Below are 27,826 nucleotides of genomic sequence, written 5' to 3'. Positions count from 1 at the left end.
ACATTTTCTGGGATATTAGAGCATTTCCACTGAAATATTGTGTAGTACAGACTTTGTAACTCTTATGCTAATTAAGCCTAGGAATTCTTCTCTTTACAACTTAGCACCTATTGTATCTGTAAGTTGTGAAAGAGTGTTGCAGTTATGTAAATCCTATTTAAAAAAATATATATAAATGTTAAAACCAACAATTCAAAGTAACATACTTGGGTATTTATAATTGTCTGCATTGTCATTCAAAATAAAGTGACCGAGACATGTAAAAATGAAGCATTCTCTTTTTCTCAGAAACTGGTCAGAAAAGAAATTCAACCTCCATTTAAACCTGCTTCTGGTAAACCAGAAGACACTTTCTGCTTTGATCCAGAATTTACAGCTAAAACACCAAAAGGTAAAGATAATTGTCACTATGTATTGTGTGAAAACTTAGCTCATCACTTTCCCAAAAACAAAATGAGTCGTCTATGAAGATCAATGTCATGGCTATTGAAGGAAGTGTCATCTCCCTCCGATAACCATAGTGTTTTATGTTTTAAAAAAAATTTAGAGTACCCAATTCATTTTTCCAATTAAAGAGCAATTTTAGCATGGTCAATCCACCTTGCCTGCACATCTTTGGGTTGTGAGTGCGAAACCCACACAAATACGGGGAGAATGTACAAACTCCACACGGACAGTGACCCAGAGCCGGGATCAAACCTGGACCTCGGCGCCATGAGGCAGCTGTGCTACTCACTGCGCCACCGTGCTGCCCATAGTATTTTATGTTGAGAATTAAATATGATTTAACTTTATGCACTTTACAATATTCATTAAACTTATTGGATTGTTCAAATCATAGAGCATGCATGAATATTTAAGATGATCTCTTAAGATGACCTTTTCACATGATTTTTTTTGTTCGTAATATATAAATGTATTCAACTCCGATGTTTTAAAATAAACCTTTAGGTTTGTATAATAAGTTAAAGTAAAGCTTTATTAGCTGTCAGGGCTGGTGCCTCCTGTACCTGTTAATCGGTGGTGGCTTGGTGCCATGCACATGTTACCTGATTTCTGTGGAATATTCACAGGAAGCTAACTGAAGAGGAAAGCTATCTTCAAATTTAAAGTGGTTAAATCACAGTATCAGACTTGCATCAGGCCAGCAAAAGCTTTGAATGAACTCAGCTCCTCCTATGAATGGTCACCCTCAAATTAACAGAATCCACAAAGTTTTTGGGAGAATGAGCTGCATTATTTCTTAATCTTCTAAAATCATGTCTGAAATTAAACTCCTCTAAAATATATCCTTTTCTCATTCTGGTTTGAAGTCTCTGCTGAGCAGATTTGGTACCAAACAGCTATAGGCACGGTGACACAATGATTAGCACTGCTGCCTCACAGCGCCAGGGACCCAGGCTTGATTCTGGTCTTGGGTGACTGTGGAGTTTGTACATTTTCTCCGGGTGCTCTAGTTTCCTCCCGCAGTCCAAAGATGTGCGAGTTAGGTGGATTGGCTGTGATCAATGCACGGGGTGACAGGGATAGGGTGGGGGTGTGGGCCTAGGTCGGCCCTCTTTTGGGGAGGGTTGGTGCAGACTCGATGGGCTAAATGTGCTCCTTCTGCATCTATGGATTCTGTGGAGGACAAAGCAAAAATATTGGGACAGGGAGGAAATATACAGTTAAGACATGCTCCGACTGAACTAGCGTCATAGCAGAAAGGATAAATTAGACGGAATAGCCCTGATGATTAAGGATTGGATCTCTTCAGTGATAACAGAGGATATAATAAGATGCAAGCAGTGGATAGAATTAAGAAATAAGAAAGGATTTTATACTGTAGCTAAAGTTCTGTACAGCCCCCTAATGGCTGTTTTATAAATAGCTACTTGTATAAATGCTAAGATTGGACAAGCATGTAAGTTTTAATAGGGAACTTTAACTTTCATATCATTTGGGATAAATATAAAAACATGTGTCAAAAGGGTAGGGAACCTCTGGGATAGTTTTCTGCAGTAATTTGACCTAGAATTTAGGCCATATTGAAAATAGTCATTAGTAATTAATTAGATTTGGTTAACAACCTAATAGAATGTGGACATTTTATCAGATAATAATTGTAATATGATTGAGTTCAATGTAATCTTTGAAAAGGAGAAACATTAAACAGTTGCTAAGGTTTGGTTAAGGCTGACTTCAATGGAATGTAACAGCTTAAATTGGGAAAACCTACTTAGGTAAAATTATAAAAGATCAGTGAGGGGTGTTCCAAAGAGAATTTGTGGTACAAGTCTGTGTGCATGTTTCCTCAGGATGCTCCAACTTACCCCCTCAGGCAAGGATGTGCCGCTTTGGTGGATTGGCCGTGTTAAATTGCCCGTCTAGTATCCAACGGTTAGGTGGGGTTACAGGCGGGAATAGAGTGAGGAATTGGGCCTGGTTGGGGTGCTCTTTCAAAAGGTCAGTACAGACTTGATGGGCCGAAAGCCCTCCTGCACTGTAGCGATTTTATGAACAGGTTGAGCGGAGATTTGATAGAGGAATTCAAAATAAAGAGGGGCATGGACTGAGTAGATGGGGAGACATTGCTCCTATTGGCAGAAGGATCAAAAACTAGAGGACAGACATTTAAGATAATTGGCAAAAGAAGCAATGGTGACATGAGGAAAATTGTTTTATTACGCAGTGAGTGGTTAAGATCTTTAGTTCACTGCCTGGGTTTGGGGTAGAGACGGGTTCAATTGAGGCATTAAAGAGGGAATTGGATTATTAGCTGTAAAGGAAGAATGTACTAGGCAAGGGGGAGAAGGCAGAGAAAGCTAGCACAGACACGACCGGTCGAATGGCCTGCTCCTGTGCTGTAATTTCTGTAGTTAGAAAATTGACTGTGCAGTCCAGCTTGAGGAAATGGCAGATACTCGAATTGACAGGATGTGACTGTTTCCATAAAAATCTGTTTTGGGACCTTGAGTATTGATTAATGTATTCATTAATAGCTTAGATGAAAGGATCAGAAGTCACAGATCAAATTTTTTCTGATGACATAAGTATAGGCAGTAATCTAGGCAGGACAGATGGTTGTGTAAAATTACAGTGAGCCATTACTGGATTTAGTTGGCAAAACTGTGACCCAAGAATTTCAGTGGCAGCAAATTAGGCCATCATTTTTGAGCACCACACCTTACCAAAGATATATTGGTCTTGAAGGGTCTGCATTGTGGAGTTAATCAAATGATAATTGGACTTTTAAGGGTGAAGCAACGAGGATAGATTATACCAACTTGGGTTGGGTTCCCTTGAAATTAGAAAGTGACTGAGTGATTTGATTGAAGTTTTCAAGATATCAAGTGGAACACAAAATAGATGGAAATTATTTCCGTTGGTTGGTTGGGGATTCTAGAACTAAAATTAGAGCCAGACATTTGAGACAATTAATGCTTGAGTAATTTTTAAATTTAAAATTTATAGATTTTTGTTGACTTAATGGCACTAAGGGATATGGGACCAAGACCAGCATGGTTACACATCAGCCATTATCATGTTGAATGGTGGAATAGGCTTGAGGGGTTACATAGCCGACACGGATGCTTTGTTAGCTTTAAAACTTTCTTTAGAAGGTGATGATGCGTTGCCTACTTGAGCCACTGCAGTCTCTGAGGTGTAGGTACACCCACTGTGCTGTTCAGGGAGGGAGTTCCAGGATTTTGCACAAGCCACAGTGAAGTAAACGGCGACATATTTCCAAGTCGGGATGCTAAGTGACTGGGGAGGGGAACCTCCAGGTGATGGAGTTCGCAGATTTCTGCTGCTCTTGGCCTTCTAGCTGGAAGTGTTCGTTGGTTTGGAAGGTTTTGTGGATTTATTTGGGGAAGAATAAAGTTAGGGATTTGTGTCTAAGGAACCCAATCCCTCAGAAGCAGTTTAAAAATGAATCCTATCTGCCTTCATATCTTCCTACTCATCGTGTATGTATTTTTGCATATGAATACGGAAGGAAGTGTTTCTGGGTTCATATTAGAGAGCATGTTGTTAATACAGATAGATGAATATCCTAAAGTCAAACTGTCAACCCCTTTCTGAATTTCTACAGGATTCTCTACCTCACTGTATTGGCAGAGCTGTTAATCCATTTGAAACAAACTAGTCAACGTCTCTGGCAAAGGAACTTAATCTGAGTGAATAAAGGGTGTGGGTGCTAACTTCCCACACTGTAATTTCAGGGCCCAAACCTTTAAATTGGGATCAGTGATAGCGAGCCATTGGTCATTATCGATCCCTGTCTTGACAGTTGCATGATAGCTCTTGACAATCTTACGGAAGTTCTTCACAGACAACAGAACATGCATTTGTTTTAGAATGTGTGATTTGTACCATGCTTGAAATCTCAAGTGACACTACGCCGTTGCTTGAACAGAAAAGTACCATTTTGTTCTCCAGATAGCTTTTAATCTGCGGACAATGTGTCATATTAACTTGCCATTTTCATAAATCGGGAGCATTGAATTTTGTTACGTGTACAAGTATAGGAGTTCAATGAGATGGTCATAACTATAATTACAATATCTAAACTTTATTATGGAAATAAATGGTTGATAATTGAAAGTTTTCCTTTTGTTTAGATTCACCTGGAATTCCACCAAGTGCTAATGCACACCAGCTCTTCAGAGGATTTAGTTTTGTTGCAACCAGTGGAGTAGAAGAAGTCCAATGCAACCCACTCACAGCAGTACACCCTATTGTACAGGTATGATGCATAGAAGGCCAAATATTGAGCAATTGTGTTGCTGAACTTGCGTGCTAACTTAATTGGGCAAGATTCCATGTTTTAAAAAAAAAAAGAAATCTTAATATTTTTAATATGGATTGATGTCAGTGTAAAAATCAAACCTGAGAGATTATTTGTTTTGTTTTTGTTTGAAACAGCTGCATGGGAACAGCATGCAGTTCAATGATGGATATGAACTAAAAGAGGACATAGGGGTTGGCTCCTACTCAATCTGCAAGCGTTGTATATATAGAGTTACCAATATGGAGTTTGCTGTCAAGGTAATTAACGATAGCCTGGTCATTTAATCCTGATATGGGGCGCTGAAAATTTACTGGCATGTATATGGTGTGGGTTTTTAACAGAACCATTTTGTGGTTGACTGCATTTTGGAGAAAGGAACACATTTTTACATTGTTTGCCCTGTTTTAGAATCAAACTCTCCAAAATAAGCTGGTTCACTTCATAACTTCATTAGAATTTTTAACAAGCACACGTTTTCTGCAAGGTGACTTATTGAGGGTTTGGAGATGAAAGGGACGTTTCTCCATCGCACCTGTAAATAATCTTACGTGCATGAAGCCTATATGATAAGTTACAGTTTGAATTTTCTGCTTGTGTTCTACTATTGCCTGCCAAGTAAAATCAAGCTGAATGTTATCATATTTTGTGTCATTGGAAGTTACAAATCGGAACTATTTATATTTTACTCCCACATTATTGAATAAAAATGTAGTTTATTTTAATGAGATCACTTTCTGTTGTTTAATGCTTTCCTTTCTAATGTCAGGTTTTCTAAACTATTGTGTCAACATCCAAGTAATAGGTAACACAGAATAATTGTGAATTGGCTATATTGTGCGTAATATATTCCATTTGTCTCAGTGGTAGTATGGGGGTAAAATCCCATCACCCAGAAAGATTAGATTTTTGTTATTTGACGAATTCTCCCTATTGCCTTCCTTGTGCTTTCCGGTCCTCCCTTTCACGTCTTGCTGCTTCATTCCCCACACTTTCCATTTGCCAGCTCTCCTGCTGATCACCTCTATTCCAAACCTGCTTGCTGCCCTTCTGGCTGCCCTCCATCTCACTGCATTTCCTCCTCACCTCCATCCTGCTCGCGTCTTCCCTCCCTGACCCCTCATGCTCGCTGCTTCCCTCCCTACCTTCCCACTCAGTGCCTCTCATTTCCTCGCCCGTTCCCTTCCTTCGGCAGACTCCTCGCCCGAGCTTAGTTTTGGAGAGGGTAAAGGTGAACAAGAGGGAGGCAGTGATATGCTGAGCAGAAGGGTCTGCGAGAACGATGGTCACTGGGATCAGCGTGGAAGTGGTGAGTTGAGAGGTGATGAACGGGAGGGAGGCAGCTAATGCAAATGTGCGTGGGGGGGATAAAGGGAAATGGTGTCTGAAAAAGCAGCAAATTGAAGTGATCGGTTTGGGAAAATAAGTGGTGAGTTGAGAGAGGCAGCACGTGGGATTATCATGAGTAGCAGTGACAAGTTGAATAGGGAAGCAACGTGGCCAATCCACCTACCCTGCACATCTTTGGATTGTGAAGGTGAGACCCACGTAGACGGGGGAGAATGTGCAAACTCCACATGGACAGTGACCCGGGGCCGGGATCGAACCCAGGTCCTTGGCGCCTTGAAGAAACGGTGCTAACCACTGAGTCACCATGCTACTCTGTTGAATTATTATAGGGAGAATGACAATAAATAGAGTTTTAATCTCAAAAAGACTAGAAGCTGTTCCGAACCTTGATCAGACCCCGAGTTGTGTGGGGAGATTTGATTAGTGACCAAAAATGTTTTGTTTAAAGTAAATGAAGTTTGAGATTCAAGATGCTTACCAAGTGAATCAAGCCACATAATTCCACGGGTTTGCAAAATACTAGAATCAACTTTACTATGCAAGTTCAGAAAGATAAAACAATTTACAATATATATTATGTACTCTCACATCAGGTAAATGGAAAGTACATGTGAATTAACAGGCAAACTGTGTTTGGATACCCTACACAGCACAATAGATGACGGATGCAACCAAGACCTATTCCATGGATTTCTCAACAACCCATCCAGATGGTTGTCACATTCTGAGTCAGTCTGTGAAACCTAAGGGGTACCATTGCCCTGACGGCCTGCAACATAGAGTCATCAATCTTTGCTTGCCTTCTCGGAGCTTCAAGGCTCCTTTCATGCCTACTTTCAATTAATAATAATCTTTATTGTCACAAGTAGGCTTACATTAATACTACAATGAAGTTACTGTGACAAGCCCCTAGTCATCATTGCGGTGGAGTTCTGGTACACAGAGGGAGAATTCAGAATATCCAATTCACCTAACAGCACGTCTTTCGGGACTTGTGGGAGAAACCCACGCAGACACGGGGAGAAAGTGCACACTCCACACAGACAGTGACCCAAGCCGGGAATCGAACCTGGAACCCTGCAGCTGTGAAGCAACAGTGCTACCCACTGTCTGTATGTCTGTGTTGAATTTGAAGCCTATTATTCTTCCCATTTCTTTATATTTACTTAAGCGATCTATTCCTGTCCTCTGGCTTTTATCCCTAGCCTTAGACTGCTTTTTGTGACCTCTGTCTGATTTGGGACCTCTCTCTCCCTTCCATGTTCTCCCTGGGGAACCTACCAGATCATGGTGCTCCATCTCAGATAATCTGATCCGCCTCTTCACGCTGCTTTCTCTTTTCCCTTCTGTGGAGGTGCACAAAGTTTGTCCTCGGCCTAAAGGAAATTTAAAAAGAAAACTGAACTGCACATACCTGGCCATTTCCTGACTGGACAAGAGGCCCTAGGTTAGTCAGGGACTGAATTCCTAACTTGCGAACTAAAGAGGGGTAAATATTTGGGTTTATTACAGTAGAATAAATGGAACTACTTCTCTAGAAATTATTTTAACAATCATTCTCTCGATTGGGCTTCCATTCTCTTCACTACAGCGCGCAGGGGCTGTTTAGCTCACAGAGCTAATCGCTGGCTTTGAAAGCAGACCAAAGCAAGCCAGCAGCACGGTTCGATTCCCGTAACAGCCTACCCGAACAGGCGCCGGAATGTGGCGACTAGGGGCTTTTCACAGTAACTTCATTTGAAGCCTACTCGTGACAATAAGCGATTTTCATTTTCATTTCATTTCACTCTTCCCTAGTTCCCAGATGTCATTTCCCCTTCAATGTTCACTTAATTTACAGGGACGTTGTGTCATGCTGACTTTTAGCCTCCAGTTTCTGAAAGCCAACCTTTATTTTAAATCAAGAAGGTAAGTTTTCTGGATGTGCCTTAAAGGAGCAAAACGAGGTAGAGTGGCAGAGACGTTTTGGGAGAGTATTCCAGCGTTTGGAGCCTAGGCAACTGAAGGCAATGGTGGAAAAATTACAATCGGAGATATACAGGAGGCCATAATTCGAGGAGTACTGATATCTCCCAGTGTTGTGTGGGGGGGTGGCGGGAAGAGATTACAGAGCTAGGAAAGAAGACAGCCATGGATGGATTATAAAACAAGGATAATTTTTAAATTAAGAAATTGCTTGAACAGGAGCCAGTGTAGGTCAGCGAGCACCGAGATGATAGGGGAACAGAATTTGCTGCCTGTTAAGACACAAACAGCAGCGTTTTGGATGACTTCAAGGTTACGGATGGTAGAATGTGGGCGACCAGGCAGGAGTTTGAATGGTCGAGGTAACAAAAGTGAAAGCTAGTAGGTACATGGAAACTCTACTTCCGTGGGCAGCACGGTAGCATTGTGGATAGCATAATTGCTTCACAGCTCCAGGGTCCCAGGTTCGATTCCGGCTTGGGTGGGGTTACTGGGTTATGGGGATAGGGTGGAGGTGTTGACCTCGGGTAGGGTGCTCTTTCCAAGAGCCGGTGCAGACTCGATGGGCCGAATGGCCTCCTTCTGCACAGTAAATGGGGGCAGCACGGTAGCATGGTGGTTAGCATAAATGCTTCACAGCTCCAGGGTTCCAGGTTCGATTCCCGGCTGGGTCACTGTCTGTGCGGAGTCTGCACGTCCTCCCCGTGTGTGCGTGGGTTACCTCCGGGTGCTCCGGTTTCCTCCCACAGTCCAAAGATGTGCGGGTTAGGTGGATTGGCCATGCTAAATTGGCCATAGTGTCCTAAAAAGTAAGGTTAAGGGGGGGTTGTTGGGTTACGGGTATAGGGTGGATACGTGGGTTTGAGTAGGGTGATCATTGCTCGGCACAACATTGAGGGCCGAAGGGCCTGTTCTGTGCTGTACTGTTCTATGTTCTAAATTCTATGAAGTTCCCTTCTCCTTTAAATTGTACTCCGCTCTGATTCGGACTTTTAACTTTGTTATTCAAAATCATGGCTTGCTCCACCATGTGGTATTGTGAGGACAACTTCACCACACAAGGCAGATAATGATTCAGGAAGGTGGTTCAATACTTCTCAAGCACATCTAGCAATAATCAATGAATTCTGCCATTGACAGAGATGCCCATTACAGAAAATAGATTGTCTGGACATGGTCGAACATTTTACGGTCGCAATCATGACGATTTTAAATGTTGGATACTCTGTGCTTGTGTGAACCAGCTTACTCAGAATTATTAATTCTTCTAGATTCGTGCTTTGGAGTGCATTGGCCTGTGAGTGAAAAGTTACAATTGAAGAATCTCCTCTGTTCAGAGTCGAGCAATGCAAGCTCGATGGGGCTATCATCAAAATGTGACTGAACTGGTTGCATAGCAAGTTAATAGAATAATACCAGTAAGAAATCCCTGTTGATAGCACCTGCTCTGTAAACTTCCGGAGTTGAAGGAACATTCTCACTGTAACATCTGTCTCGAACAACTCTAATTTATTCCCGAAAACTGGTACATCTCATTTTAGGCAGAAATTGCCTTCCTTTCCTAGAAGGCTCCAATGAGTTGATTGAACGTAAGAAATAAGCAATAGAACATACAAGCGTTTGAGTCTGCCTGTCATTCAATATATGTGCAGAATACTGAGAGGCCTAGATGGAGTGAACGTGGAGAGGATATTTCCACTAGTAGGAAATACTAGAGGCCGAGGGCACAGCCTCAGACTGAAGCGACGATCCTTTAAAACTGAAATGAGGAGGAATTTCTTCAGCCAGAGGGTGGTGGATTTGTGGAACTCATTGTTGCAGAAGGCTGTGGAGGCCAAGTCACTTGAATGTCTTCAAGACAGAGATAAATAGGCTCTTGATTAATAAGGGGATCCGGGGTTATGAGGAGAAGGCAGGCGAATGGGGATGAGAAACACGTCGGCCATGAATGGCAGAGCAGACTCGATGGGCTGAATGGCCTAATTATGCTTCAATGTCTTATGATCTTAAGATCATAGCTGGTCTCATCTTGACCTTACCTCCACTTTCCTACCTGATTTCCTTAACCATCAATGCCTCTGTAGTTAAACAAATTCAAACTGTCTCAGCCTCCATGGCTGTCTGGGCTAGATAATTGCAGAATCATGATTCTCAACGAAATGTTCCCTCCTGATTTGTGTGTCTTAAATGAGCAACTTCCAATAACTATGTTTCCTGGTTCTAGATTCCTCATGAAGCATCCTGTTAGTATCTACTCTTGTCAAGCCATATCTGATATGTTTCAATAAGATCACCCTTATTCTCCTGATGTCCAATGAGTATAGACCCAACCCGCTCAGCCTCTCATCAAAAGGCATCCCCTTCCTTTTCTGAACTGCCTGAAATGCAAATATATCACCGCTCCCACCCGCCTCTGCCCCACCTCCTTTAAGTAAGGACATCAAACTGGAAGCAGTACGCTCGGTGTGACCTTACCAACTGTAAACAGTGCTCTCTGTGTGATCTTACCAACTTTCTGTACAGTCGTAGCAAGACTTCCCTACTCTTATACTCCAACCCCCATGCAATAAAAGCCAACATTCCATTGGTGTTCCGAATTATTTGCTTTACCTACATGCTGACTTTTTCTGCTTCATGAACGAAGACAATTTGCTCTGCAATATTCAGTAATATCTTGCCATTTAAATAATATTTTGTTTTTCTGTTGTTCTTATCCTCCAATCACATTATCCAACATTATATTCTATAGATGTCAAATATTTATCCACTAACTTAACTATCTTTATCCCTTTTTAGACTCTGAGTCCTCCTCACAACTTGCTTTCCCATCTATCTTTCTATGGTCAGTAAATTTAGCTACAATACACTCGGTCCCGTCATTGAAGTAATTAATACGCATTGTAAATAGGTGAGGGTCCAGTACTGGTCCCAGGGGTTCCTCACTAGTTAGTTACCAACCTAAAAACGACCGACCATAAATTGTGGCGCCAAAGGCCATTTTTCCAGCCCCAAAAGTCGTGTTTTTACATATATTGTGTATACGTAGCCTTTTCGGCTATGACATGCTATATTTGCATTAGTTGTTAGCCTCAATTTTCTACTCCACAAATTAGTGTTTTACTCTAACTGAATGTGAGGGAACAAGCAGGTGATAAGGGCAGTGTTGCAAAGATGGAGTGGATTTTAAGATATCAGGCACTCTGCGCCAGATAGTCATGACATTTCAAAATGGTGACCCCCCCTCATCTGTGTCCGTGGTTCACTTCGATACCCAGTGGATAAGTTGACCTCCGCTTTTAAAGGGATTTTTTAAGGCATCGACGGTCGACTTTTACAATGAGTATCAAAGTAAACCACAGGCACAGATGAGGGTGGTCACCATTTTGAAACATTATGATTTATCCAAATTCCGGGGCAGCACGGTGGCACAGTGGTTCGATCCCAGCCCCGGGTCACTGACTGTGTGGAGTTTGCACATTGTACCCGTCTTTGTATGGGTCTCACCCCCACAACCAAGTGGGTACTCTAAATTTATAGAAAAGAAAAAAATGTATCCCAACTTTGTTTTCTGTTGGCCATTATTTAGCCCATAATTACCATGAGGTTTTGTGCAATATCCTTGTATGTGTCATTTTATCGGATATATTTTGAAATTCAGATATGCTACATCTACTGTTTCCTTTTTAACCACTGTGCTCCTAGCATTCTCAAAGTAATAATAAATTTGTCAAACCTTAATAACTTTGTCCACAAATTTGCCCTTTTTCTTTGCACAATATATTTCCTGATAAATGGCTTAGTTGGTTTGGGGTTGGTTTAGTTTCTCATGTTTTATCGCCGATGTGATGCAAGAGCTGAATATATGGTTGTGGCACCATCCTCTTGATGCTGTGCTGTTCCTCTTGAAGGATTTGTTGGAACTGCTTGAAAAAACATTTATTTCCTTCATGCTGTATTTGAAAGGCAACAATGTTAATAGCCTCAGCAAATATTTCATCTTTTTAAAATGAGCAAAAATAACTAACTTTGCAATGTTGGTTACATCACATGATTTTACCCACCACAGTGGCACAGCACAGTGCATCTTTCAGATCCACGAATACTTGTTGAAAGACATTATCAAACCAGAGTTGTATCAATTGCGGTTCTGTTGAAACCTAACTGCTGCTACTTCCAGCTTTTTGGTCCTTAATACACTTGGAATCGGCAAGTGACTTGCCTTGTATTTCCCACATCGCCATTAGTTAAGATGATGGTTGATTAATGTTTCCTATTGGCTCACAGTGAAGCTTGCAATAATGCCAGTAGAGATAATTGTTTTTCCTGATTTCAAGACCAAGCGGATTTGAAAAATGAAAATCGCTTATTGTCACGAATAGGCTTCAATGAAGTTACTGTGAAAAGCCCCTAGTCGCCACATTCCGGCGCCTGTCCAGGGAGGCTGGTACGGGAATCGAACCGTGCTGCTGGCCTGCCTTGGTCTGCTTTAAAAACCAGCGATTTAGCCTTGTGAGCTAAACCAGCCCCAATTTGAAATATGTAATGAAGAGTGGAAGCTTCCATTTTTCTATTATTGAAACCATTGCACCATAAAGCATCCACAATAATTTTCTGGAAGGATTAAGCGTTAGTTACATATCCATTGATAATTAGTACTTTATTTCCAGAGTCCACTTGTCTCTTGGTTCCATTCAATACATTTCTGGTGTTGATATATGGAACAATAATATGTGGCACAGCTATAGAGAGAAAAAACAATGTCATAATGTCCGTGGTAATACTCTGGTATCTGAGGCAGAAGGTTTTGGATTAAAATCTCATCCCGGGAACTTGAGCAAAAAACCTGGGTTAACATTCCTATGCAGTACAGCGTTAGTACTGCACTGTCAAAGGTGCTGTCTCTGGGTTTAAAATTGGAGGCACAGTTTCTGCATCTTAACTGGATATAAAATATCTCATTTATTCTTCAGGAAAGAGTGAGGGATGTTCTCCCAGGTGTTTTGCTTGCATTTAACTCTCAACTGGCATCTTAAAATAGATTGGTTGTTGTCAAGTGAGATCTTGCTATGCACAAATTGAAAGTCCTACATCATAATAGTAACTACACTTAAAGTGAATAATTGGCTGTATAGTTCTTTAGAATGTCCATGAAAGATGATATAACTGGGAGTCTTCATCCAAGTTGAGATTGCGCTACCTTGCATTTACACACAAACTTTATTTAAAATATATTCCCATTTCTTTAGAAATTTAAACAAGAATAGTAAGAAGTACAATCTTTTTTCTCCTTTACAAACTATGACTTACGATGAGATGAAGTAACTTGTCTGAAGCACATACAATGTCACAGTATTTTCTCACTACAATGCTCTTTGCAAACATTAAATAATCTACTTCTCCATTCTCACCAAAAGCACTTACTTCCTGTTCTCCAGAGAGTGGCAACATAAAGTGATGACTGTAGGTTTCTTCCAGTTGACATGGATTAGCCGTATTGACTGGTCTTGTTTGATCGGTATTCCTCACCGACAAACCTGGCCTGGCTTCCCTCTCACTGTCCAGTAGCTGAATCCACCCCAGTCAGAGACTGCTGACCACTTCTCGACCAGTGCTACACGGACGTTGTGCTGGCCGTTGGAACAGCTTCACCACAGAGCCGCAAGTCGCATACTGCCGATTGGTGGCGGGGATGAGCCAAGCAGTGCACCGAGGACAAGCACCAGGGTGGAGTTCCACCGTTAGCATGGAAGCCTGTCAGCTCCTGTTCTCTACACGCCCCACGCAATCACGCACGGTGACCAACACGCGCCGCAACCAATCGGGTACTGCCCGTGGCTGACATTCTTAAAAGCCGGTTGCAGTCGCTGGGGACTTCTTCCCACGATCTGGAGTGCAATCGATACCCTTCCGTGACCCACCCATGGGTCGCGACCTTGAGATTGAAGAACCCTGCTCCACCTTGCCACATTCTGTGCTGCCTCTGGTTAGTAATCATAATAATATCTACGGTGCAGTAGAAGACTATTTGGCCCATTGTGTCTGCACCGGACTTTGGAAAGAGCACCCTACTTATGTCCAAATCCCCACATGTCCCCACCCCACTTAACCTTTTGGGCACTAATGGACAATTTAGCATGGCCAATCCACCTAACCTGAACATCTTTCGTCTGTGTGAGGAAACCGGAGCACCCGGAGGAAGCCCACGTGGACACGAGCAGAATGTGCAAACTCCTCGCAGGCAGTCACTCGAGGCTGGTTCCTGGAGCTCTGAGGCAGCAGTGCTAACCACTGTGCCATCATGCAGCCCTGTTGTGGCATTTGCTGCTTTGTTATGCTCAACTATGTTATTTTCAGATAAACTTTGATCCTTCTTTCAGTCTTTGTTTAGACTTATGATCCACTTATTCCACACCCTTCCCTCCCAGCAGGCAGTGCATTGAGTTATTGACATCAAATTCCATACGCACTCCTGATATGCATCAGGCCCAATCCAGTAATAATGTTGCAAGTGATGTTAATTTGAGTTCAGAAGAGTTTTCTATAAAGCCTTCATTCTAATGTTTTCTATATAAGGAACTATGACTAGCTCAGTTTAATCATAATTTTTATTTCCAGGTCACTTAACACTTTCATTGAGTTGCTTGCTGTTCTGTAGTAAGCTGATTAATATCAGTTTTACAAAAACCAGTTATGTGCTACTAATAGAAAATGTTTTGGCTTGGAATATGAAGCAAAATACATACACTCCATAAGATAACTGAGCATAATTTTACAATGAGCTCGATTGTTGGTGAATGGGTTTGATAATTAAATAATCTGAAATGAAAATGGGAGGATGAAGTGGATAGAGCTTCTGTTTGGAGCCTGGGGCTTCAGTTGGAGATGTAAACCGGATGTTGAGTGCTTAACTTATCCGTGGCTGATGGAATTCTGTGCTTGAGAGAGAAAAATGTGCCACCGTCATGGAGTTGTAACTTTCAGCCTGCTTATTGAGAACTGCAATGTGCAGGCAGAAAGTTTACAACTTACGAGGTGTATAACTAATGGGGTGAGTGGTTGGGAGGAGGGGGAAGGCAGCAATATCGTAAATAGCTATCGTTTCTGCTGTGCCATAAAATACAAAATCGGAGCCAAAAAGGTTATTTGTGTCACTGAGACGATTTAATTATGTGGGGTGGGGGGCATGTTTGACTCTCTGCCCCGGGTATGTGACCTCAGTCTATCGAATGAATCGTGACAATCAAGCACCTGGTCAGGCAGTGGTTACTGGAGTCTAAGCAATGGAGAAACCCTTCCCACTTGAGAGAGGAGAGGGAGAGCCCTGGGGGCGGGGGGTGGGTGGGGGTTGGCAGTGCCCGCGGGCCTGCCAAGCCACCCCCTGGATCGTCTGTACCCATAATGGGTTCCTATCTCTCCCACTGACCATGGCGGCCTCCGGGTGCACGGCTGAATTGGCGATTGTAGTCATGTGAACACTTCACATCCCCAAGTGGATTCCCGTGGGTGCACATGCCATATCGCAGGAGAGAATTACTGCCTCGAATCCCAATTAGACGATGAGGCCTGAACACCGGAGGCTTCAACACCACAGAGGCAAAAAGAACATCCACACACCCCAGAGCTGGGTCTTAGCACTGGGGACATGCCCACAACCAGAGAGTGGATGTTTGGACTGGAGAGGGATCCAGCACCCGATCCAGGTCACGTTACCAGCGGGGTGTCTGAGGTACAGGCTCTGGTGGTGTGGGGCACCTGTTGCGGCTGGTGGTGTGTGTGCGGGGCGTGTTGAATGGCCTCCTGAGAGATGGCAGGGTATGTGATGGGAGGAGCCACAGGGAGACCGGAGGATACCAGGCTGGAGGCCATCGCTGATTGGCTGTCTGTCACCCTTGTCAATTCCTTATTGATAATACATAGGATGGATGATATCTTGGACCTCACAGAAGCTGCTCTCATGGTGCTGCAGGCTGCCAGACGCCGGAGAAGGTGGTGGCGGCAGCGCCGACAGAGACTCAAGGTGGCGGCCCATGTGCAGAGCCCCGTCCCATACTCTTGAGGACCCGGCCGCCCCTCAGGGAGGGACCCAGAGGCTGGCGACGGCCAAGGTGTACAGGCGTCGCTGGTCCTTCAAACTGGCAGTGTATGCCACATGAGGTGCCGCCTCAACAAGGGGACAGTGCTACACCTGTACTATGTCCTCTAGGACATTGCATTACGTGGAGGAGGAGGATCCACATCCCTGTGGCCTTCAAGTCCTAACAATTTATGCCTCTGGATCATTCTAAGGCTTAAGTGGGGACTTGTGCAGCATATCCCAACCAACAGCCCAGAAGTGCAACCATGAAGTTCTCTCGACCCCATCACCCTGTTCCACCCTTCCAAGGTCTATTACATCACTCCTGTGGTCCTGTGTTGGCAATGTCAGTGGGCCCATGTCAAGGGCAGGAGGTGATGATAACCCGCTGTGAGCTGAGCATTGGTGCTCCTCACTATGTCATGGTCAGTCTGCTTTGTGCCCATTGCCTGCATGTGGTTTGCATTAGGGGATTGGCAGGAAAGTACAACCAGGACCACTGTGCCTGGTGGGGGAAGGGAAAGAGACAAGGACAGAGGTCGGCCCACATTGCGGAATAACATGACAGAGGCTTTACGTGGAACCATAAAATGGAATCCCTAGGTGCAGAAGGAGACCATCCGACCCATCAAGTCACCAGCCTTCTGAAAAAAGCACTCTTCCTAGGCTCACTCCCCTACCATAACCCCATAACCTCACCTAACGTAAGGGGCATTTTTTTTTCTTCTCGTGGCCAATCTTCCTAACCTGCACATCTTTGAGTTGTGGGAGGAAACCGAAACAACCCCTGGAAAACCTTGCAGGCACAGAGTACAAACTCCACACAGTCACCCAAGGCCAGAATTGAACCCGAGTCCCTGGCACTGTGAGGCAGCAGAGCCAACCACATGTTTCAGGTGCAAAGTTGTTGTAAAATAGTGCCCACTCAGTGATCCTCTATTTGCTTAGTGCTTTGCGTTCTGCCACTATGTCTGTGTTTCTGCAGGATGAATATCAGCGATGGAGGCAGCCAGCTGCTTACTGCGCCCCATGGCTGTTGATGCCCCTGGCGCCATAGGGACCCTGCCCACTCGCCACCTTGTTCTGGATATTGATTCCAAGACGTGTGGTTGTCGGGGTGGGGTGTGGGGTTCTGGTGGCTGCCATCCCCATCCCATAGGGAGGCTGCAGGTCAGATCCCAGATCTCATCCCTCCCCCTCCCCTTCACGGTTGGTGGTGATAGGGCCCTGGAGATTTCCTTGGGACGGAGGGGCAGCTGGACTGTGCTCCGATGCCGTTGTGTCATCTGGCTCTGCCAGCCCTGACGGCTGACCAATGGCGTTGATGCCCTTCTGTGACTAGGTCTTTAGTGCCTCGCCAGTGTCTACCTGTGTCAGAGACGCGTTCCCCAGTGACTGGGACATGCTGTTGAGGCACTCGGCCATTTTCGCCACTGACTGGGCAATGCCTTGGACACCACCATTCATGGTGTTCCAGGCTCTCCACTGAGTTTGTCACCCTGGCAATGTTGGTCTTAGTGCCATGTATTGCCAGTGCTATCTCCTGTGTCCTCAACCTTTGGGACTCCTCCAGTCGGCTGTGGACCTGCTCGACTGTCGCTGACATCCCCCTCTGAATCTCTTGGCTGCTCCCTATCAACTGCATCAGCTCCAGATAAACCTGATCCAAATGCTCAGCCACTGACTGGGCCCAGTGGTGTCTTGGGGTTCAGCAGGTCTCTGACTGTTATCTCGCCTGGATGTTCCTGCCTCCATCTGACATGCATTGTGTGGTGCTCACCAGAATGTGCCCCAGAAGCTGTTCACTACTTTTGCCCACCGAGGTATGTTTCTGCACTGGAGGAGGATGGGGATGATGGCTGTGCCGGGACTATTATGGTGGCATCCTCTGAGCTGTCCTCCATGGTGTTCTCTTGGGAGGCATGGAGGGGGGGGAGAAAACCATGCCTGGTAGGGTGGTGCCATAGGATGGAGGTCCTGAGGGAGAAAGGCGTGCTCTGTGGGGGACAGGATCAACATCATGGCATGTACAACTCACGTGACCGGTCCTCTGGGTGGGGACTGGTGGTTGTTCACCTCTCTGGCATTGACTGACCAGCCGAGCCCCTTGGGGAGCAGTGTATCCTGCTGCCACTTCTTCCATTGTGTCCAGCAGGCTGGCCAGGTCGGCATCCCCGAATCTTGGAGCCAGTCTTCTTGGTGACAGGACTGCGTGCTGTGTGGGATTAACTCGGCAGGATTGATTTAAGTGCTTCTCCCCTTCGTTAGCAGGGGACTGGCGACCATGCTCCCGGAGGGCCAGTCATTCATGGCGTGAAGTCTGTGGGGCCTCGCTAAGTGGGCCAATTAAAGTTTGATGCCGGTGATGGCCAGGCCGATCCGGGTCAACTGTCGAGGAGCTCGCAGCAGTTCCTGCTCGCTACCACACTTCAAAACTTTTAAATTAAATGGTGCCCATTATTTTGTGGATGAAGATTAGAAACTAAATTGAGTACGTGTATTCAGAAAATGGATTGTAGAAATTGATGCAAAAATACGAGTGTGTCAGAATGCGAATAATTGGGAACTTAGGATTTTGAGCGAGGAGGTAAAACAGAGCTACTTTTGTAGACTCGGAGTTTGTAAAGTAATAACTAAATATACTACACATAATACCTGCAAGGCCTGAACCTTTTACCGTAAGATGTAGAACATTTCTATCTCGGGCCAGACATCAAACAAATACATTCAAGGGCTCTCCTTCTCTTGCGGCATTGCAGCAGGCAGCCTTAAAGATGACCTTTGAAATTGACATTCTATCCTTAACATGTTTGTGATTTTCATTTCACCCTCAACTTTTATAGATTGAGGGCAGCACGGTGGAGCAGTGGGTTAGCCCTGCTGCCTCACTGCGCCGAGGTCCCAGGTTCGATCCGGGCTCTGGGTCACTGTTCGTGTGGAGTTTGCACATTCTCCCCGTGTTTGCGTGGGTTTCGCCCCCACAACCCAAAGATGTGCAGGATAGGTGGATTGAACACGATAAATTGCCCCTTAATTGGAAAAAAAATTAATTGGGTACGCTAAATTTATTTTAAAAAACCTTTATAGATTGTAATGAATTTGAAATACACATTCTAGCCTTAACATGTTTGTGATTTTCGTTTCACCCTCAACTTTTATAGATTGTAATGAATTCAGAGATGATAATTTAATAGTTTTATGTAAATTGTACCCAATTCCGTTTTTAAAAAAAAATTGTTTTGCTGCAAAGTACAGCTCCATTTTAAATGGGTCTGCAATCTTTCGTTGACCATGCATTGCATTCCTCATGCTTCCTGAGTGTAGATCTCTTGTGATTTCCTGTTAAAGTAAATTACAGCACTTGGAGTCAGGAAGGAAGGAAGACTCACATTCATATCATTCATGACTTCAGGGCATCCCAAAATGCTTTACGTCTAATGAAGTACTTTTGAAGAGTAGTCACTTTTAGAATAATGTGGAATAATCAATTTGGAAACTTTGGAATTTGGTAGCTGATGTCTGCAGCAGTGTTCCTGAGCTGCAGATATTTTTAAGCAAGGAAATTATGCATTGTGCTGATGGTTTGATCAAAATCTTTTAGTCCAGTTTCTGCCTTGTAGAAGATTTTTCTGCCTGTTAATTTATGTAGAAGGCACTAACGTATAGTTAGGAATCTTGGTCTGCTGTAAGAATGTTCCGATCACTTGAATTCTGCCTTGATGCATCCAGCTACAAATCTTCATCTTTCCTCTCTAATGCAGACAAAGAGCGATTTGCATCTCTTGTAGTCTGTGCTTAAAATACAAACGGGGGATTGGGGCAGTTCATGTTTATTTTGATGGCTTTCTGCCCTTTCCAAATGTAATATTAAAACTGTATTCATCGACGGGCAGAATGGTAAGGATTGTCTCTACCAATTGTAGTTTGGGCAGCCATTTAAAGTATTTGTCAAAAAGATCAAGCAATCAGACCATTCCACTCAATTCAATTGTGCTACGAAATTGACTATCTGCTCATTTAATATAGTTATGAGAGATATGATTTCTGAAGTCCTTTGTATCTTTGAAGGATGTTGAGCATCTGTGACAGATTTTGTGCTAACTACATCCTCTGTTTCCCTTTCAAACATTATGCTGAACTTGATTATATTATGATCGCTACTAGATAAACGTTCACGCAACATTGGACTGCTAACTAAATCTGGCTCATTACTAAATCTAATATGGCATCCCCCCCCCCCCCCCCCCCCCCCCCCCCCCCAACCATTGTTGGTCCTTGGACATATAGCTGAAGAAAATGTCCTAAACACACACATGCTAAATTCACTACCTTTCAGACACCTTGTGTAACTTTTGACCACTGCCCCACCACTACCATTCTATCTCTATCGTTCCTGTAGCTCTCATAACCTGATATATTTAAGTCTCAGTCCTGACTATCTTGCAGCAATATTGCAGTAATGGCTACTTCTACGTAGTTCCTTAAAATATTGTTTATTTGGACCACACTCCTTACCTTGTCCTTGTGCTTTATTATTTTACTCATGTTTTCAATTTCTCTCCTGGTTTAATTACTCTCACCATGTTGATTTCCCCTGACCTGTGATGCGAATGAACCATTTCTGACTGCTACTTTGTTCGCTTTCCTTTTAAATTTGTTATGGGCCAGGGTTTAGCGAACCCCAAAGTGTATCATGGAGTTCACCTGACCCACAACTTTTAATAGATTGTGATATGGGGAGCACACGGCCCACTCTACAGGAGTGGTACAGCAGAAATGGAAAAGTATTTTTTAAAGCAAAATAATGTTTATTCTATAAACTCAAGTTAACCTTTTTAAAATATACAGTGAACTTCTTAGCAACCATTAATTCAAATACAACCCCCAAAGATTAAAACACTAAGTAATGCTTAATAACTTCCCAAACAACATCCAGAAGTCAAAAGAAACACCTTTTAACAGAAAGAAGCACATTAGGTTTACATTCACTACTGAGAACATGTATAATTCTGAATTCACCAAATGATCAAGAAATAGTCTTTTGATGGCAGAGAGAACAGCAGTACGCCTGCTTGGTCTGACTTCAGCTCCAACACTGAAAACAAAACTAAAACATACCCTACAGCAAACAACCTAAAATGAAAGTAAAAAGCGGACACAGCCCAGCTCCACCCACACTCTGACATCTTAAAGGTACATTTCTTAAGCACCCATTTCTTAAAGGTACTCTCACATGACAAATGTTTTCACACTGATTTTGTTACCTTTTCCATCTTTAATTTATTCCCTGCTTCCCCATTCATTCGTTTAAAGTCCTTATGTCAGTCCAATTAATTTGTTTCGTTGAACCTAGTCCAAACCTGGTCCAGGTGGAGCCCGACTCAATGATACGGATTCTTCCTGTCCTTGTGCTAGTGCCAGTGTCTCGTGAAATGGAACCTCTGTTTCCCACAACACTACGTCAGCCTCCTTAAACCTGTTGAACTCCCCCCCCCCCCCCCCCCCCCAACTAAGCTGCTTATCCCTACACCAGTTTGCAAATGACTCTGATTTGATTTGATTTGTTATCACATGTACGAAGTACAGTGAAAAGTATTTTTCTGCGGCCGAGGAACGTACACAGTACATACGTAGTAGACACAAGAATAATCAACAGGGGACATTGACAAATGGTACATCGACAAATCAGTGTTTGGTTACAGTGCACAACAAGAGCCAAATAAAGCAAGATAGGGCGTTGTGAATAGTGTTCTTACAGGGAACAGATCAGTCTGAGGGGGGAATCGTTGAGGAGTCTTGTGGGGAAGAAGCTGTTCCTATGTCTGGATGTGCGAGTCTTCAGACTTCTGTACCTTCTGCCTGATGGTAGGGTCTGGAAGAAGGCAATGCCTGGGTGGGAGGGGCCTCTGATAATGCTGTCTGCCTTCCTGAGGCAGCGAGAGGTGTACACAGTATCAATGTGGGGGTGGCAAGTTTGTGGGATGCGTTGGGCTGAGTTCACCACAGTCTGCAGTTTTTTGCAATCTTGGACGTAGTAATAATTAAGAGATTTATTATCATTCAGTTCCTGATCTTTAGTTTAGCTCTTTAGTCTCCAAACAGAACCTCTTGCCTACTCTTCATATGTTGGTGCCATCACCTTTGAGTAGGCTTCTGGTCATTCTTCAGATTTTCTCCTCCTTTAGCTCAATATAATGTTGTGATTTTAAAAAAATATGCTAAATGTACAAGTTGTTTTGTGGTGTGTTGTTGCATTTATCCAGCATCAACACATGAGGGCAGTAAGCATGCAAAATTGTGTAAGTCAGTGAACAGAAACTGTTTGGAGACATTGGGGATTGCTTTTATGGTTAACTGAAATATCCATCAGCCTGTCTTTGATAATTAAATTGTCTTAAATTTACAGATAATTGATAAGAGCAAACGAGACCCTTCAGAGGAGATTGAGATACTGATGCGCTATGGGCAGCATCCAAACGTCATTACTTTGAAAGATGTAAGCTCATTTTTAATTCTAATTGCTTTTATAATTTGCAATATTTTTGGAGGTTAATTCAGCAGCACACCTGTTCCAGGTGTTTCTTTTACATTCAAGTTATCTATTTACCAGGGTTCAAAGAATCCAAGGCAATCTGCTTGTTTCTCTTTGTTTAATTATACTGTAACAGTTGACTTACTGGCCTGTTATTTGTTGTGTACCAATAAAATATGTTTGCAATGTAGTGAAATATATTCCTTTAAAGTTGTATTTTAGAATTGCACATTCTGGCAAAGTGTTATTATTTACTGAGAGCTTGTCATAGCAAAGTTGGAAAACCTTTGACACTTCATGATCAGACATCTTCACTGATGCACGGATCTTTACCACCATGTCTTCTCCATGTTCTCCTTCAAGTCACAAGCCATCTTGACTTGAATATTGCTGTTCCATCATTGTTGCTGGGTCACTCCCTACCTATATACTTAACACCGTTGTGGAGGCAACTTCACTTCAAGGACCAGAGTGGCTCAATGAGCAGACCCTCCACCCAGTCAGGGCAAATAGGCATGGGCAATACATACCGGAATTAAAATAATAACTGAGTGTTTGTAGTTAAAACGAAAGTGACTCAAATAGCCAGATTAAACAGTTGATGCAAATCTCTAACAGCTGCAGTGCCTCGTTTATGTTGATCCAATGCAAATCCACATCTTGTGTCTGTTTTCGAAGGTCCTGTCCTGAATGCTTGTTGTGAATGTAGGGACTGCAGGTGGGAGCATTGTCATTCTCTTAAGGTTTAATCTCTGCACCAACTCATACCGCCCTTGATCTTGTTTAATTAACACTTTGTGCCCTGTATTGGAGCCATAAACAAGGTAGTATCAATGCTCTGTCCGTCCACCCCCAAGTTACTGTTCCACTCAACATTTTGACCACAGCCCAAAACTGTTACTTTTGGACTGCTTTTAACAGTAGCAATATGACTCTTCCTTCACAAGCCTGTACAGGTCGATAAAGGAAATTCCTGTTAAATTGTAGCAAGTAAAATTTGGGATTCATTTTCCTATGACCTATGATGATTCTATGTATTCGGAGTAGAATCCAATCCATGCCCTTGCACAATGAGTGCAGTTATAACCGTTAGTGTGACATTGTTTGATTTTGATAGTTCTTGAAATAAGTGACTCCCACCGCCGTCTCTTTCCCACACTTGGGCATTGGCATTTAAGGTGTACTACAAAGAACTATGTAAGCCCTGAAGCTAATTTTGAGCTGTAACTGTCCCAGATGTTGAACAAAATGCGAAGAGAAACTTTCTTCAAAATCAGTGAAATTTGGGCTCTGAAATGGGTGCCATGGCAGGGTGGAGATGTCCGCTAGACTCTGTTGAGTATGGAAAACAGGTTGCAAGAATGTGTGTGGTGGGTGATAAGCTGCTGGACTCTGGGAAGGGGTAGGGCGCTGCTGGACTCCGAATGTTTCTGACTGGATAAACCTGTGCTTATGATTGTGTGTGCAAATGAATTGTTTGTCTGTATATGCAACTGCATAAATATTTGATTATAAATTAATTTTGATTGTTTTTAATTATTTTAAAAAATGCACACCTAGCTTTTCCCAAAAATGGCATAACTCTGTCGCACACAAGTTGTAACTACAGTGGGATTGAATGATATTTTGTGTCAAAAAATGTTGTACATATACTTCTGAAATTTAAAAGTTTCTTTGGGAAGGACCTTGTTGCAAAGAAGTTGCAAAGAAGTTAAGTTCGTTGTTGGCTGTTTTGCATGCACAGGTTTATGATGATGGCCGATATGTGTACCTTGTCACCGAGCTATTGAAAGGGGGTGAGCTGCTCGATAGGCTCCTTCGGCAGAAGTACTTCTCTGAACGGGAAGCCAGTGCTGTGTTGTTCACAATAACAAAAACAGTAGAATATCTTCACTGCCAAGGGGTAAGTTGTTAAGTTTGCAGCAGATCATAATTCTTCAGAGCCTCGATACATGTGTGGCATAATTCTGTTTTAACTTTTAGTTAGATTATTAAAAATGAACATCTGCAGATGAAGATAACACATCTTCTGATTCTTTGTCTTGAACAACTTGAATATGGCACCATGTTTTTTCTTTTAATTCTTTAAATGCAAGGCCAGCATTTGTTGCTCACCCCTTGAGAAGGTAGTGGTGAACCTATAAAGGAACCTCGCTGAAATTCTTTTCATATTGCACAACTGACCTTTAGAAAGAAAGTGGAACAGCTAGGAGGGGAGATGAGGTATGCAAACTCTTGAGCCTGCTGTATAACTCAGTGGTTGAACTTCTGCTTCAGCTCCACTTTTGTGCCCTATCCCTATATTCTTTGATTCCCTTGTTGCTCAACAATTGAAAGCTAGAGCATGTTTATCGATTTCATATTAAGTAAGCTGAATTTGGACCTTGTGTTACTACTGTGTTTTGAGGAGTGTGCACGTTTTTGTGCCTATTTATTCATTTCAAGTTGGAACATTTCAAAGATGTGCACTTTATTTAATTTGTTCTAAAATTCATATTTAGTCAATGAATTTGTGACCTTTTCAATTCCAGCCCCACTTGGCCCGAAGTTGCTACACAATTGAAATTATTAAATATTTCTTCGTAAAACACCTGAAGTATTTGACCCTTAGCTGCCTACTAATGAATTCAAACACAAGTTTATTATTAACACGAGCTATAATTTAAAATGCAGCAAATACAATAGGTTACCTATGATCTAATTCCTAACCCTCCCCCCTCAACATAAACTCATCTCACCTTCCATCTGCAAACACACAAAACAGACATACACAGAGAGGAGAAGATGGGTGTTAAATAATAGATAAAGTAGAAAAATAAGGTCTTTGTTTCAAATGGTTGTTTCTTGCACACCTTTCTTCAATCCAAGCTTTCAGTTCATAATTTCTGTTTCTAGTCCGCAATGATTTTCACTGTAGATTCATTCTACAGCTGTACATTAATTCTACAGGGTAGCGTGGTGGCAGAGTCGTTCGAACTGCAGCATCACAGTACCAGGGACCTGGGTTCGATTCCAACCTTGGGTGACCGTGTGGAGTTTGGATGTTCTCCCCGGGTCTGCTCCAGTTTCCTCCCACAGTCCAAAGATTAGTCAAGCTAAATTATCCATAGTATCCAAAAGGTTAGGTGGGGTTATGAGGTTACAGAGATAGGGTGGGGGAGTGGGTCTTGGTCGGGTGCTCGGTCAATGGGCCGAATGGCCTCCTTCTGCACTATAGGAATTCTATAATTGTGGTCTCTGAAGTTTCATAAATAGGCAGCTGTACAGCTTTTCTGGAGAAAAACAAGGGAGAAAGAGCGAGCAGGTCTTTCCTTTGTCTAGGTCTCCAACTGTCTTTCCCCTGGCTCTCTGCAAATCATCCCACTCAGGCAGGACCCAATGACTGCCTGTTACCGGGCAGAATGTGGCCACCTGCCAACCAATCGAACCAAGTTCCACCGATCTCTCAGATATAGAAAAGTCTGAGGTCAGCTGTCCAAAGCTAGCACAGTGTACTATGTTGTAACTTTTGAGTTCCTCAATTCCCCTGCTTACCTTAAAGATATTTGTCCATTAAGCATCCATGAATCAAAATGATAACAGCAAAAATAAAGAAATGGGAAATAAGGGAATCAGCATGAAGCGGCCATACACTTGTTAAAAAATGCAAGCATTTTCTGTTCCGACTGCAGAAATTCCTCGAGAGATTCCCTCTCTATAAAACTTGCTGCAACTTTTGGTAATGTTTCTTTAACATAAACACTCTTTCAATGTCCCAGATGAACTGTGAATAATTTATGTGGTTTGTTTTTACAATAAGGTTGTGCATAGAGATTTAAAACCAAGTAATATTTTGTATATGGATGAATCTGGCGACCCTGAATCTATCCGGATATGTGACTTTGGCTTCGCTAAACAGCTGCGTGGTGAGAATGGCCTGCTTATGACCCCGTGTTACACAGCCAACTTCGTGGCTCCTGAGGTAGGCCAACAACCCTCCTTGCCTGTTGCACATAAAATAAACGATTCATTAATAAACTGCTAAGAGAAGCCAGTCACTTCACCTGGGATAAGTTAATAAAATAACTAATTAGTTGTCATAACCTTCAACTCGCTGTTTAAAGTGTGGAACTGCTTCATTACCTAACAGCACCGAATGGAATAAAACGGGTATAAGAATAGAACAAAAAAAATCTAGTGAGAGTTAAAATGATCAAGTAGCTCAGGTGCTGACTGGTCTACTGGTTTCCCTTGAACTGCGGTTTACTTGAACTCCGCAAAATGGGAACTAACCTATAGCAAATATAAATTTATTCCACAGGCCGCAAACTGCTGCTCATGGACCATGTGCTGCCTGAGCTGTGGTAATGTTGCCCAGCTACACTTATTAAGTGATAAAACTCGTGTCTCAGTTGAAATTTTCAGGTTGAAGTCTCACTCCAGCAACTTGTCCAGCACCCAGTCTAAGATAGTACTTGAATTGAGGGCTGTACTGCACCATTGGGAGTGCTGTTTCTCAGATGAGGTAATAGCCCGAGTAGCCATCTGCTCCCTCAAGTGTATGTAAAAGATCCCATTGTCAGTTGTTGACGATGACTAGGGGAAGTCTCTGTGTTCTGACCAACATTCCCCAGCCCAAGTGATCAAATACATTGGACCAAATCTTCCTGGAAAAATAATAGAGCAATTATAACATGCGTCCAAATTGGCCTGGGGCTGAGGTGTGTATCTCCAGAAGTTGGAGGATGTATATCATTCTACCCCAGTGTCTCACAAGCATATCTCACCCTTAGCCTTCCAGTTACTTTGCTGGATTTGTCCATTAATTTCCAGTTTCAAACCTACTGCAGAAATTTAGGACTAATAATTAGCAGCTTGATTTTCTTTTTAATCATATAATAGTTAATGCAATGCTAATGAATCTGCCCTACTGACAAAATGAACAATTTAATCTGTTGATTCTTGTTCCTTCAGGTCGTGAATTGTTAAGAGATTTTTATTTCAAATTTTAAATGCTTTTTCTTTCTTCCTTTCCAGCTCTCCTCTCAATTTCCCCGATTTGAATAGTGATTTGACTAACTCATCCTCCTTCTCTGTGATTCCTTTTGTTTCTTTCTCAACCCTTAAATCTCTTGATGTGGAGATGCAGGCATTG

The 27,826-nt window shown here is 42.8% G+C and overlaps 1 protein-coding gene across 2 annotated transcripts in view; it reads left to right on the top strand.

The window, feature by feature from the left end:
- LOC119952492 (ribosomal protein S6 kinase alpha-6) overlaps window positions 1-27,826 on the top strand; it is a 120,931-nt gene that overhangs the window by 85,423 nt on the left and 7,682 nt on the right. For both annotated transcript variants that reach the window (XM_038776302.1, XM_038776303.1), the window contains 6 exons: window positions 289-391; window positions 4,605-4,729; window positions 4,909-5,031; window positions 22,567-22,656; window positions 24,437-24,595; window positions 26,492-26,653. In XM_038776302.1, coding sequence (XP_038632230.1) covers window positions 289-391; window positions 4,605-4,729; window positions 4,909-5,031; window positions 22,567-22,656; window positions 24,437-24,595; window positions 26,492-26,653 — 762 coding nt within the window. The remainder of the gene's footprint in view (window positions 1-288; window positions 392-4,604; window positions 4,730-4,908; window positions 5,032-22,566; window positions 22,657-24,436; window positions 24,596-26,491; window positions 26,654-27,826) is intronic.

The sequence above is a fragment of the Scyliorhinus canicula genome, chromosome 17, assembly GCF_902713615.1.
Source record: "Scyliorhinus canicula chromosome 17, sScyCan1.1, whole genome shotgun sequence".
In the NCBI taxonomy this organism is placed as follows: Eukaryota; Metazoa; Chordata; class Chondrichthyes; order Carcharhiniformes; family Scyliorhinidae; genus Scyliorhinus; species Scyliorhinus canicula.
This window is presented reverse-complemented; position numbering and strand designations above follow the sequence as displayed.